This window comes from Euprymna scolopes, chromosome 15 (assembly GCF_053919585.1).
Source record: "Euprymna scolopes isolate OS-2025 chromosome 15, ASM5391958v1, whole genome shotgun sequence".
NCBI lineage: Eukaryota > Metazoa > Mollusca > Cephalopoda > Sepiida > Sepiolidae > Euprymna > Euprymna scolopes.
In genome coordinates this window covers 14,002,651-14,018,250 of record NC_136496.1, presented here as the reverse complement: position 1 = coordinate 14,018,250, position 15,600 = coordinate 14,002,651, and the positions used below count along the sequence as shown (strand labels likewise).

General features: G+C 29.6%; 1 protein-coding gene across 19 annotated transcripts in view; it reads right to left on the bottom strand.

The window, feature by feature from the left end:
- The window catches only part of LOC145293736 (rho guanine nucleotide exchange factor 7-like), a 624,934-nt gene that overhangs the window by 90,946 nt on the left and 518,388 nt on the right, over positions 1–15,600 (bottom strand). For 5 of the 19 annotated variants that reach the window (XM_080140205.1, XM_080140206.1, XM_080140197.1 and 2 more), the window contains one exon: positions 12,503–12,520. The exons of the other annotated variants lie outside the window; for them this stretch is intronic. In XM_080140205.1, coding sequence (XP_079996331.1) covers positions 12,503–12,520 — 18 coding nt within the window. The remainder of the gene's footprint in view (positions 1–12,502; positions 12,521–15,600) is intronic. 19 annotated transcript variants of the gene reach the window in all.

The following is a 15,600-nucleotide window of genomic DNA, read 5'->3' as shown; positions in this document are numbered from 1 at the left end:
TGTTCTTTCATTCTAAAAAGATAAATCTGTAACATAACATGTGTTTGTCGTCTTGGTCCAACCGATAATGTTCGCTTACAAACATAACTTTTGCAAGTTTGTGTCTACCACGCAGCATTTTTTTTTTTTTTAATAATGTTTTCTCTCTCTCTCTCTCTCTCTCTCTCTTTCTCTCTCTCTCTCTCTCTCTCTCCTGTCTTTTAAAATTCTCAACTTTTTTATGTGCGCACACCATGGAGCATTTCTTTTTTCTGCTAATAATACACATGGCATCCAGATCACATGATTTATTTGGGTCTGTATTACTGTACACATAGATTCGAAAAAGTTGTCAAAAAACAAATATATAACAAATAAATGTTATCAAAGGCAAGATAAGTTACTTTTCTACCAAACTGGATATATTTTTCGTGTTTTTATTCAATGTAACATGTTTATTCAGCTCGAAAAGCATACAGTGTTTACCGATGTATTGGAAAATTCAAAATGGCGCTCGACACTCTCTTTAACACAGTAAGTTCAGGAAAAGGTGTTATAAATAATAAACTAGACAAAATACTGTTAGAAATTTGCTCATTATATGTTACCGTGACATAAGTTGACATATATTCGGTGTTTTTTTAATTGTATATTGTCTAGTTTATTATTTATAACATCTTTTTCCAAACTTACCTTGTTAAAGAGAGTGTCGGGCGCCATTCCGAATTTTCCAATACATCGGTAAACACTGCATGTTTTCCGAGCTGAATAAACATGTTACATTGAATAAAAACACAAAAAAATGTATTCAGTTTGATAGAAAAGTAACTTATCTTGCCTTTGATAATATTTATTTGTTTCTTGACAACTTTTTCGAATCTATGTGTACAGTAATACAAACCCATTTATTTTTTAATTGATTGTATTATAATATATACCATGTTTAACCTTATTTTATGACCAGGCAACGCCAGGTGTCCCCTTCTGCTAGTTATAAATAAATGACCATAGTTATCAATTAAATATGATATATTTTCTACTCCTTCCAAGTTTCATTAACTCAGTCAACAGAGCATCGAACGGTAACCACTTAAGAGTTTTGAATCCTGTTACCCTTTTTATCTTTTGTTTTTTTTTTTCACAGGAATCGCCACTTATCAAGGCCTGGAGACCACTCGAGGATAAAAGTTAATGGGTATACATTAGTCAATGTGATTATAGCGTCGTAAACATAAATAGTGGGAATTTTGTAAATTGGATTACTTAGCGGGATGGTTCATCAAGAACTTGTTTACATTAAACTTGAAAACAATCAGATTGTAGCCAGCTGGAAAGCAGGCAAACGGAAGACAGTTCCACATGTGTGCAGTTCTAAGAAAGACGCTTTGTTCATGGAATCTACATTTAGGTTTAGGAACAGATAAAGAGTGTGGGAAATTATTGATAGTGGTTTTGGCTAGACGAGTGTTTTCCCTGAAAGTTTGGCGAGGGAGGGGGGCATAGATCAAAACTCAGATGAGCACTTGCCATGAAAATTATGACAAAGCAGAGACAGGCTCGCAACATCTCTTCTGTGGGAAAGAGGTTGTAGGGAAGAGAAAAGGGCATCCCTCACTAAGCTACGAAGTCTATTTTGAATTCTGTCAAGGCAGGATAAGCTGCTTCTAGCAGCTCCTGCCCAGATGTGGCAACAGTACTCCATCGTTGGCCATACCTGACTTTTATATAGGTAGGGAATTGCATTAGGAGTGAGATATTTACTGGAGCGGTAGAAAGATCCTATCATTTTTCCAGTGACCTAGGCAATGGATTTGATATGTGTGTTCCATTTCAGATCAGGAGTGAAGGTAACAAAACATAGGTCTGTGGAGATATAAATCGTCTATTCCATATTTCTGTTAGTTCAGATATAGTCCAACATGAATCCTTTTTAGTTTCACTTCTGGTGACATACAGAGCAATTTAGTCTGCTATATCTAGCTCTACTCACATATTGAGCACTAGATATGATGAATTAAAAAATTGTGTTTAGTGAATTTATTTTAAAAAAAAAAAAAGTCAAAATTGTTTAAAAGCACTTAAGTGTACTCTCTCCTCCTTCATATTGTCTGACTGATGGTTTGTTTATATGAATGAGCGAGGCTTCTATGATAGGGAGGTGCAGGTTACAATCTGAGATGGCTACACTGGCAGTATTTATAATACTATAATTAATAATATATAATTGCATATGCTAACTAACATATCAAAAATTAGTTTTTGAGTATCGTTATACCCATTATTATTATTATTATTATTATTGTTGTTGTTGTTGTGATTTTTAGCAATGTTTTGTATATTTCACATTCGAAGCAAGGCTGTATAAAAAGAGGAAAGACAGTGGGAGAGGATTGAAAAGTGTAAAAGCTTGTGTTAGAACTGAGGAGATGTCGTTAAAGGAGCATGTGGTTAGAAGCAAGGAGTGGATGCTTAAGGCTGTGGCCAATGAAGTGGAGGTATGTGAGACCAAGGCTGATTATCTGAAACGTATGGATAGAGAAAGGGCAGAGGAACTGGCTAGGAAGAAAATACAAGGAAAGTTCTTCCAGGATAAAGCAGAAGTGGCTGATGAAAGATCATAGCAATGGCTTAGAGCTGGGTATCTGGCTAAGAGTACTGAAGCTTTTGTTTGTGCAGCACAAGAGCAGGCATTAGGAACACGATTGTTCAAAAAAGTGGTTCTAGGAGAGGAAGTTTCTGCAGAATGCCGGATTTGTGGTAAGACCTCAGAGTCAATTGCGCACCTTGCAGCAGGGTGCAGTGGACTGGCCCAGAGAGAGTACCGCAAAAGACACGATCGCATGGGACTCCGGATATATTGGGAGGTGTGTAAGAGTGTTGGGGTGAACTGTGCTGGAAAATGGTTTGAGGAGGTGCCTGATGAAGTGAGAACAAGTGAGGATGACAAGGTAGAGGTATGGTGGGACAAAAGTGTCATAACAACCAACCAATTGGAACATAATCTAAAAAAACTGGCAGATTGTAGACGTTTCAGTACCCTGGGACAGGAATGTGAGAGAGAAGGAGAATGAGAAGTGGAGCAATTATGCTCCATTGGCCTTGGAGATAAGGCGTATACACGGGGTTAAAACACAAATAATCCTGGTCGTAGTTGGTACACTAGGAGTAGTATCAAGTCGTATGGAAGGACAATTGAAAAAAACTATAAATCTCCAATGTTTTAGGCGGCCTTCAGACCTCTGCAATTGTAGGTACTACCAACATCTTTAGGAAAACCCTTGATCTTTGAAGCTCCTGGTTGGAAGCCGGGATTGAGGGAAATCCTCTGGAAATGAATACCATCCCTTTCCAGAGAGATGTTGATAAACGAAATCAGAATTATTATTATTATTATTATTATTATTATTATTATTATTAGTGAAATAGTAACTGGATTGCGTCTACATTTTGTTATTTTCCATGAACCATGAATTGATAAAAAAAAAAAAAAAGAAAATGAAAAATATTAATTTTAATATTTTTCATTTTCTTTTTTCTTTTTTTATTCTTTAATTTTTTAAACTTAGTTTTCAGATTTCTTCATTTCAAATTCTTATTTTCGAATCGAAATGTTATTTAGCCAATTTCTATCCATATTTACATTTTGTATAATGTTTCTTTTTTACTTTTCCTCATTGTTCTGATGTTATATGTAACTTATTATTTATTGTTCTGATGTTATATGTAACTTATTATTTATTGTTCTGATGTTATATGTAACTTATTATTTATTGTTCTGATGTTATATGTAACTTATTATTTATTGTTCTGATGTTATATGTAACTTATTATTTATTGTTCTGATGTTATATGTAACTTATTATTTATTGTTCTGATGTTATATGTAACTTATTATTCATTGTTCTGATGTTATATGTAACTTATTATTTATTGTTCTGATGTTATATGTAACTTATTATTTATTGTTCTGATGTTATATGTAACTTATTATTCATTGTTCTGATGTTATATGTAACTTATTATTCATTGTTCTGATGTTATATGTAACTTATTATTTATTGTTCTGATGTTATATGTAACTTATTATTTATTGTTCTGATGTTATATGTAACTTATTATTTATTGTTCTGATGTTATATGTAACTTATTATTTATTGTTCTGATGTTATATGTAACTTATTATTTATTGTTCTGATGTTATATGTAACTTATTATTTATTGTTCTGATGTTATATGTAACTTATTATTTATTGTTCTGATGTTATATGTAACTTATTATTTATTGTTCTGATGTTATATGTAACTTATTATTTATTGTTCTGATGTTATATGTAACTTATTATTTATTGTTCTGATGTTATATGTAACTTATTATTTATTGTTCTGATGTTATATGTAACTTATTATTTATTGTTCTGATGTTATATGTAACTTATTATTTATTGTTCTGATGTTATATGTAACTTATTATTTATTGTTCTGATGTTATATGTAACTTATTATTTATTGTTCTGATGTTATATGTAACTTATTATTTATTGTTCTGATGTTATATGTAACTTATTATTCATTGTTCTGATGTTATATGTAACTTATTATTTATTGTTCTGATGTTATATGTAACTTATTATTTATTGTTCTGATGTTATATGTAACTTATTATTCATTGTTCTGATGTTATATGTAACTTATTATTCATTGTTCTGATGTTATATGTAACTTATTATTTATTGTTCTGATGTTATATGTAACTTATTATTTATTGTTCTGATGTTATATGTAACTTATTATTTATTGTTCTGATGTTATATGTAACTTATTATTTATTGTTCTGATGTTATATGTAACTTATTATTTATTGTTCTGATGTTATATGTAACTTATTATTTATTGTTCTGATGTTATATGTAACTTATTATTTATTGTTCTGATGTTATATGTAACTTATTATTTATTGTTCTGATGTTATATGTAACTTATTATTTATTGTTCTGATGTTATATGTAACTTATTATTTATTGTTCTGATGTTATATGTAACTTATTATTTATTGTTCTGATGTTATATGTAACTTATTATTTATTGTTCTGATGTTATATGTAACTTATTATTTATTGTTCTGATGTTATATGTAACTTATTATTTATTGTTCTGATGTTATATGTAACTTATTATTTATTGTTCTGATGTTATATGTAACTTATTATTTATTGTTCTGATGTTATATGTAACTTATTATTTATTGTTCTGATGTTATATGTAACTTATTATTTATTGTTCTGATGTTATATGTAACTTATTATTTATTGTTCTGATGTTATATGTAACTTATTATTTATTGTTCTGATGTTATATGTAACTTATTATTTATTGTTCTGATGTTATATGTAACTTATTATTTATTGTTCTGATGTTATATGTAACTTATTATTTATTGTTCTGATGTTATATGTAACTTATTATTTATTGTTCTGATGTTATATGTAACTTATTATTTATTGTTCTGATGTTATATGTAACTTATTATTTATTGTTCTGATGTTATATGTAACTTATTATTTATTGTTCTGATGTTATATGTAACTTATTATTTATTGTTCTGATGTTATATGTAACTTATTATTTATTGTTCTGATGTTATATGTAACTTATTATTTATTGTTCTGATGTTATATGTAACTTATTATTTATTGTTCTGATGTTATATGTAACTTATTATTTATTGTTCTGATGTTATATGTAACTTATTATTTATTGTTCTGATGTTATATGATGTTATATGTAACTTATTATTTACCTTTTACTCAATATATTTAATTGCTCCTCTCAACAATATTGAGCTTTTTCTATCTTGATAAATTTTTGTTGATCCATTCCCCCATCACCTTCTTTTCTTCATCTCTTTCTCTTGTCTCCGACAATGAAAGAGAAGAAAAACTCAAATAAACATTTCCATGTCATCATCTTATTCAGCCTAATTTTTTTTTTTTTTTTTTTTTTTTTTTTTTAATTTTCTTATTTTATTCTTGCTGAGGACTGGGCGTCTTACGAGATGCCTGACATTCACTCTGTATCTCATACATTCCAACCAAGAGATCTTTTTAAGATTCTAACCATCTGTAAATGCAATTGTTTGAATTTATCTTTCGCTTGGTTCATCGGGTATATTTGCCAGATAGTTTTTGAAATTCTTTTTCATGAGTTTGGTTGCTCCTATAATTATGGGGATGATGGAAATCTTCCCAAGATTCCAGTTTCTTCTCATGTTGTATATAAGAGCTTGGGATGTCGTTATCTTTCTTGCTCAGTTTAACAGTTGCTTCTTTCTCCTTGTCCCATATGACTACGTTAGGGTTAATGCTGTGAAATTTAAGAAATTGACTTATAAAGTAACTTATCTTTGGCCAGGTCTGTATGCAGGTGCAGAGAAGATTTTAAAATCCATGTAAAATAAATGTTGCACACAATTCCTTCAACTCTTTATTTTGTAGTATCCCTTCACTCGAGCAACAGCAGGTGGCCCAGCCGGTTTTTACAGACATCATCTCAGACCCTGCTAAATTATTTCCGTGTTTTTCTTTTTTTTAAATAAACGAAAGCAAATGATATCTTAGTGATGGGATGATTAATCTAAAAAAATTTTAAAAATCGGAAGTTTTTAAGGTATTGGAATCAGAAAAATTTGTGCCAATTTTCCAATTCCTTTAAGTATCTATTTTTTTTTATTTGTGTTTTAAAAAAAATCTCTCACTGCTGGTAGTAATAAAATAAATATTTAAACTGCCAGTAAAACTAAAATCTAAATACCTCTGTCCTACAAGCATGCTTTTTTTCCGTTTGAGAAAATATATACACATTTAATGTAAGCTTTTTATAGTAATCGATATAAAAAAATTTTAGAGTAAAATATTTAGAGATTTACAAAAATCGGAATCCGTAATTTTATCGGAATCAGGAAAAATATTGAAATAGTCCCATCACTAATAGCTATCAAAATTTTACATAAACTAAAATATCAAATATTGTTTGGACATATTTTATTGATAAAAAAAAATGTCTCCCTCTCAATTATAAGCTTAATTAGCCACTCCCCCCCCCCATCTCACACAAATTCTAATTTCCTTTCAAAGCATAGAAAACACAAAAAATAGAAAATCACAGTAGCTCCTTACATCTCCGTGACACTTTTGCCTTCTCTGAGGTGAATATGAGTTAAAAAAAAAAAAAATTTTAATGGTTACATTCACGTCTCTACCGTTAACTGGCCAGGAAGTGGGTGATCATTATACTTTAACTTTATACACTAAAGTGATCCTCCACCCTAAAATATTTACTTAAAAAAAAAAATCGCTTTTTGATTAGATTTTTTTCCCCCACACTATTTATCAGTAAAACAACCAATATTTCCTCTGGGTTCGCTTTGATAAGAATAAAATGGCTGTAGTTGCCTGTGTTACCTGAGTGAAGAGTTCAGATAAACATAATTCTAAATACAAACATGTTTACAAATATATATATATTTTATTTTTTTGCAATAGGATTTTTTAATGTTTTCGTTGTTCAATATTTTATTTACAATTTCCATAGTTGATTAATATTAAATAAAAAATAATTTAATGTGCATTTATCAAATTACATTACATATAGGCGAGAAACACAGACACACAGAGATCTTGTATAAAAATTTTTTTATTATTATTTATTATTATTCATTAAATACAACAAAATGCATTTCTGTTTAATTGTAAACAAGTCAGCTATTTTAATCTCTTCTTGAAAAAAAAAAAAGAATTATTTTGTAGCATTTTGAAACCAAAGAAATTTGCAAGTGTTTAAGATATTGGATATACCGATTGTAGTTTAAATTAGGCAGGCAGCATATCTATATTGTAATATCTTTGGAAATCCTTCCCTTTGTTAGACATGTGCTTCAGACATGTATTAGCCAATTAAATTTATTTTAATATTTTTTTTTTTAATTTTTTAAAGGACTTTTCTGAGAAAATAAAATTTAACAGCATTAACACTTTGATTGTGAAGCAATAAAACTTTATATTCTTTTTTTTTATAGATTTATTTGGCTTCAATGTTTTTCGTGATTCAAGAATTTAATAAAACCGATATATTTTTCACAGAGGAGCCAATTTCCAGGATATAAACTGTGCAGAAAACAAAATCTAAATAACTGCGTGCACACCAGCTTACCCAGAAACATGTTTGCAATCGAGTTTCCTATGCATACACAGAAAATATGGGATAGAAAGAGAGAAATCAAGCAACAGAAAACTCATAAGAATTATATACATATATATATATATATATATATACATATATATATATATATATATATATATATATACATACATACATATTGTAATGTATAAACACAACAGCCTAGAAAGAAAATGGCCACCGATTTCTTAGAAGGCATCCAACATGTCTTGTAAACGTTATTTGCAATCAACTGATGGTTGGAGATAGAAATATTCAAAAGATGGAGTTCATTATTCGTTGGATTTAATCAATAAAAAAAACTGTTTTCTTGAGCAAAGCATACTTTCCTGACAAACAATTATCTTTGCAATTTATATGTAGAGTAAGGACTTTAGTTTTTACATGAACTTAGTGGCCATTTTCTCTCTCTCTCTGTGTGTGTGTGTGTGTGTGTGTGTGTGTGTGTGTGTGTGTGTGTGTGTGTGTGTGTGTGTGTGTCTCTCTCTCTCTCTCTCTCTCTCTCTCTCTCTCTATATATATATATATATATATATACAGAGAGAGAGAGAGAATGAGAGGAAAAGATTTGGACAGCAAATGAGTTTCCAGGCCAATTTGATTAAAAACTAGAGTTTATTTTTTATTGATTTAAATAATTTTCTCGGTTGTGAACTATCGTTTGAGTATCAAAGGTTAGCTGATTTGGTAATTATCCTAGGTTGTTGTATGATGAGATTGATGAAATCCGGATTTTCTCAACAGACACTTATGTATAGTAAAAATAATATGCGCATACTGTTTGGCTTTAAATTGGGAGTTGATTCCCTTAGTTATTTCCCCTTGATTTTTTAATCATCTTTTAAACAAATATGGTAGTTTTACTTCCCCCCCCCCCATTTTAAGATTCTTAATATGAACTTTTGATGTGAAATTGAATTTGCTGATATATTTGATCAGCATTTAACTTAGACGGTCCAAATGGTCTTCAATATTATTGGCATTATTCAAGAGTCGTTTTCCACCAGAACTCATGGAGGTGAAGGAGTAATGGTTTAGGGAGCAATGTCAGCAGCGGGAACTATGAACCAGACAGATGGTCAAGGGTAGAATGAATGCATCTGGACACATGAACATGATGCGCAATGCATCTCTTAAAAATGAAGGATAAAAGTTACGTGGGGAAAACTGGGTTTATCAGTAGGATAATGCCCCAATCCACACTACTCATTGTATTAGCAAATTCTTTGAGGATGAAGAGATCCCAGTTTTGCTTTGCCCAGCAAACTCACCCGACTTGAATGTCATCAAAAATTTATAGGGATATCTAGTAAGAATTGTTTATGAAAATGGAAAACAATACAATTCCACTAATGTCCTAACTAAGGCAATATTTGATGCATGGAGGAGTTTACCCACGGATTATTTTGCAAGTCTGGTTTCCAGTATGAAAGACAGGATGGTGAAGTTCTAATAAACAATGAGGGATCAATACATTATTAGAGTAAATTTGTGTCGATAATTTTGTTTTGAAAATGTTTTTTTTATTTCTTTCTAAAGTTTTGTCACGCCCTTTCTTGTTAAATTTTACATTAAGTAAATGTAACTGGTTCTCAATTCTATGGATTTTGTCCGTTTAATAAATGAATAAGTATTTCATTGTTTCAAATATCCCTTCCTTAAACATAATGAAGTTCAACACAAAGAAAAACATCTGATAAAAATGTTTTTCTAAAATTATGTCCAGTATATATATATATATATATATATGTATCTCTAATTTTTTTTTAAATATTTGTTTTAACCTCATTAACTCTGCCCATAATTTTTTTTTTTTTACATAGACGTCACCACTTATCAAGGCCTATAGGTCACTCAAGGATAAGGGTTAAAGAGTGTAGAGTAGTCAAAAGGACAATATAGTAATCGATAGTAATGGAAGTTCAGTAAATTTGTTAACTTAAGTGTTACGGCTCTTCAGAAACTTATTTACGTTGGACTTGAAGACAACCATATTATAGACAAATGGAAAGCAGGAAAACGGAAGACAATTCCACAGGCGTGCAGTTCTAAGAAAGAAGCTTTGATCATGGAATCTATGTTTAGGTTTAGGTACAGATAAAGAGTGGGGAAAATTATTGATAGTGTTTTCAGCTAGTCTAGTGTTTCTAGTGAAAGTTTGGTGAGGGGGGACCATAGATTGAAGCTCAGTTGAACACTTTCCATGAAAATAACGATAAAGCAGAGACAAACTCGCAACATCTCTTCTGTGAGATAGAGGTTGCAGCGAAGAGAAAAGGACATCTCCCACCAGGCCACGAAGTCTATTTTGAACTCTATCAAGGCAGGACAAGTCTTTTCCAGCAGCTCCTGCCCATATGTGGCAACAGTATTTCATCCTTGGACGTATCTGGCTCTTATATAGATAGAGAATTGCATCAGCAGTGAGATATCTACTGGATCGATAGAAGGATCTGACCATTTTTCCAGCGGCCTTGGCAACAGATTTGATGTACGTATTCCATTTAAGATCAGGAGTAAAGGTCAAGCCCAGAAGCCTGTCAAAACTTGAGGCCTCCCCAAGACGAGAGCCATTCATTTTAATTGATGCAAGATGGGGATCAGAACATTGATGATGTAAAGATAGAAGCTTGATTCCACCAAACTGTATCCACTGACCTATTCAACTGTCCTAATTACTATTTTTACAGCAATAAGTTGTCATGTTAACCAGGTCATCACCCTTCCCCACTCCACAGCTGAACTGCCTTGATTATTGGGTCAATACTCTCCCTTGCCATTGAATTAACTTAGCTCAGTGCCTGCTAATTCTCTCTACTTATTCTTCAAATCGCTTTGTTATTGGTTAAACTCACAGACTGGACTTTTTCTCCATGAAATTTCATGTGTCTATTCACACAGAAATTTATTGTTTTTTTTATATAAACTCAAACAATATGCCTTCGGACTACCTTAAACATGGATATTTTACTTTCACTACCTTTTTGGATTCACTGGATTTTGAACTCAACAACCATGAGAACAACCTCTCACATGAAACCATTTTTCCTTTCTACCCCACTCCATCTGTTTCATTATTCTACATTTCATTTTCACGGTAATATGATCCTTTTCGTACTTAGTTTCTTTAAATAGATTACAGGCAAAATTTCTTTATGCATTTTGCTAACTCCTCCTCTCTGACGAAAAGGAAAGTATTTCTTCGAAACTATGTGGATTAAGGACTTTCACCTCTATTTGTGTTTCCTTTCCGAATAATAAATGTTTTTAACTTTTACTAAAGTGTTTCTCAACATATTTTATCAAACCTAAATATATATATATATATATATATATATATATATAACTCAGTAGAATACAAAATTCATGGCATAATATTTTATAATCACACTCTGAAAAAATTTATTATTTCTATGATGATCTTCATTATTTTTGTCAAAATTGAAAATATTTTCAAATTTTCACAAGTTATGAGCAAATAGCTTCACTACCTTCTAAAAAGCCCGTATATGTAGCCATGACAAAACGAAAATATCATAATCCAAAAAAACAAATTAATCAAGAATTTTTATTTTTAAATAAGAAAATTAAATTTTATGAAGAGGAGTTGTCTTATCCACCATTTTTAAAAGCAATATAAAAAAATAAAATTTTTAAACAAATAAAAAAGGAAGATAACTCAATAATTTAAACTCAACTTACGTTGTATTGCAGACAAATTCCCATTAATCGCTAAAAACATAATTTTCTTTATAAAAAAAACAAACGTTTTTTAATTAATTTATGTAATTTTTTCACATAATGTATTCGTTTTGTCATTATTAATCACATCATACAGGTTTTTAGTTTATTTTTGTTTTTTTTAATATAGGGAAAATTCAGGACAAGATATAAAGTAAGATCACAAGACGAAAAGAATGGCATTTTTCTCAATTATAGCAAAAAGAAATTTTAAAATGCATCTAAAATTGAAGAAAGAAAAAATAAATATATAAAAAATTTATAAAAAGAAATAAAACAGACTAAAAAATAAATTAGCAAAGTAAATAAGAAAAGAGCAATTAATAATAATAATAATAATAATAATAATAATAATAATAATAATAATATCCTCGATTTTGGGGAGGAAATTATTTAAATTTTGTTAAAAATTATGATAGTTTGAAAAAAACTTGGATTTGCTTTAAAAAAAAAAAAAAAAAAAAACGTTCATTTCTTTTTTTTCTAACATGCAGAAAGATAAACTAAAAGAGTCGAATTTAAAATAGCAAGATATAAATTAGAACCTTACTAGGTTTCCAATGCATGGCTGAAGAAATGAATGAAAAATAACAATGGATTAACACAACAGTTTAACAATACAATATTTCAAGATGCAACAATTTTCTTGACGAAAAACCCTTGTTAAAAAAAAAAATAATAAAATGAGATTCAAATTTTTTTACAATATGCAGACTTGAAGAATGAAAACAGTTTCTTTGTTGTTTGTTTTAAAGATTTTAAAATATTCTTATCTTCCAGAAACGAATTTTTAAATGGCTGCCATTTTTGATGTCTTATGATCTGCACATGATGCAAGGCTGAATTTAAGACTGACTCTAAACCCAACATTCTTAACTTTTTATGACCTGGTTCACCTAATTCGTTCAGTCATAAATAAATGAATATAACGGCATAAATAAAGTGGGAATCGATTCAAACACGACTTGTACATATTAGATCAGTATCTGGGTAGATACCAGATACCTCCAGATAGCAACTATCCATTGCTTACATTCAATATGCCGCCATCTAAAATTAACAAATATTTTTTTAATCATCTACATCATAATTCAGGTCATAAAGGGTTAATGGTGATCCTGGATTTAGGTTAGGGTTAATTAATTCCAGAGTAATGAAAAGTTTTGTTTTGTTTTTTTAAATAAAGATTTTTGAGTTTTCTTATTTTTCAGAAGTAAGTTCATAGATTGCTGCCAGATCTGAATTTAAAGTCTTGACTGTCAAACCCAATACTCCCAATCATGATGCCATATCTATAGTTAGAGTTGGTTTTAGTGAATTCCAAAATAATGAAAGCATTTTTTTTTTTTTTTTTTTAAGTTTTCTCATCTTTTAGAAGCAAGTTTATAAATTGTTACAATTTAGACTGCGTTAAGATCTGAATTAACAGTCTTGACCATTGGGCTCAACATTTTCAATCATGATCCCAGACTTAGAATTAATGTTGGGGTTAATGAATTCTACAATTCATTTCAAGAATTTTTTTTTTCAGTTATTGGCCAGAATTACTCTTATATTAAAAAAAAATGAAGAAAAAAATCTGTATATTGTACATACCTGTGATGAAATAAAAAAAAAACATCATATTCCAAAAATTATGTAAACTGATCAAGTAATTTTTATAAAGAAAATCATTTTTAAGCAATTAATGGGAATTCATAGGCACTACAACATAAAGCTAATGAAGTTATGTTGAATTATTTCACTTGTTTCTTTTTGGAGATTTTTTTCAAAATGGCAGGAGAGACTGTAACTTTTCGAATACTCATAAAATTTAATTTCCTTATTTAAAAATAAAACTACTTGATCAATTTACGTGATTTTTGGAACATGATATTTTCATTTCCTCACAGATATGTACATCACATGGATTATTCTTTATTTTCGTTTTTTTAATGTATGAAAAATTTGGGTTGAGAATCGGTTTTCTTTTTCTTGTTAAGGGGTGGGCAGACTTTTGCTTCAAAAGGTAAACTCAAAAACCTTATATAAAAACTGAACCTGATTATTTTTTTTTTTTTTTTTATTGAAACTTGTAAATAATATTTCTGTGCACGATAACAAGTCATCAACAGAAAATGAAAAAAAAAAAATGTTTTTTTAATTTTTAGCAATTAATTGTGGCTGTCAAGAAAAACCCAATTTTGACACCCGTAGGTTTCCATACATAGAAGGATTCTGTTTTTCTTATCAGTCTCGATCCTGTTAGGAAATGTCAACAAAAACTTATATTTTAAGACATGCGTGCGAAAAACTTTCATTTATTAATGAGAGTTTTAAATAGCTATCAGTAAAATGTTGGGGTCTTTCAGAATCGTTGTAATGTGTGCAGACAACAGAGTCAAACATTATATTATTCACGATTTTCAACTGATAATTTTATAAACCTTTTTTTTTCTCTTTCAGAATGATAGACAATTATAAACATACATAACTATAAAAGAGACACAGATGTCTTGTGTATATATATATATATATATATATATATATATATATATATATATATATATATATCTCACACACACACGCACAGTATCTTTCTCTTATGCATGTTTCGTTGAACGGCAGGGATAATAATTCCTGTTTTTTTCTCTCGCGATCCATCTTTTCCATATTTAAACAATCTGTTTGCGTGTAAATCGACTTTTTCAATAAATTCACTAAACGCTATTTTGTAATTCATCACTCGACTGAAGATAGAAGCCAAAAATGTCTGTGGCTACGGCAAATTTCTTTTTACACTCGAACGTTACAAGAGAAAAAAAAAACAGGAATCCTCAACGAAACATTCACACGAAAGTTTATAAATTGAATAATTGTAAAAACTTAGAGCAAGTATAAATTTTAGTATTAATATTTATATGACGCAACACGTGAAAAAGCTCAATATTTAAAAAAAAAAGAGAGCAATAATATAAGAAAGTAGCAAATTAAATTCTATAAAGTTAAATTCATGAGAAATCTAATTTTTTGATAAGGAATAAAAATAATATTTAATGTTTAATTCGTTTATTTGCAATCTTTGTCAAAAGTAAATTTATTTTAATTTCCAAAATTTAATTTCTTATATATATATATATATATATATATATATAAACAGCTAAATACAGACTTTTTTTCTCTTGGGCATATTTCATTAAATAAAATAGACGGTTTTTTAATTCTATTTTTGGTTCTTTTCAAATTCCCGGGTTTGTATTACTGTACACATAGATTCGAAAAAGTTGTCAAAAAACAAATATAGAACAAATAAATGTTATCAAAGGCAAGATAAGTTACTTTTCTACCTAACTGGATATATTTTTTGTGTTTTTATTCAGCTCGAAAAACATGCAGTGTTTACCGATGTATTGGAAAATTAAAAATGGCAGCCGACTCTCTCTCGGAGAGGGTACGTTTGGGAAAAGGTATTATAAATAATAAACTAGATAAAATACTGTTAGAAAACAACCGAATACATGTCAACTTATGTCACGGTAACATATATTGAGCGAATTTCTAACAGTATTTTGTCTAGTTTATTATTTATAATACCTTTTCCCAAACGTACCCTCTCCGAGAGAGAGTCGGCTGCCATTTTGAATTTTCCAATACATCGGTAAACACTGC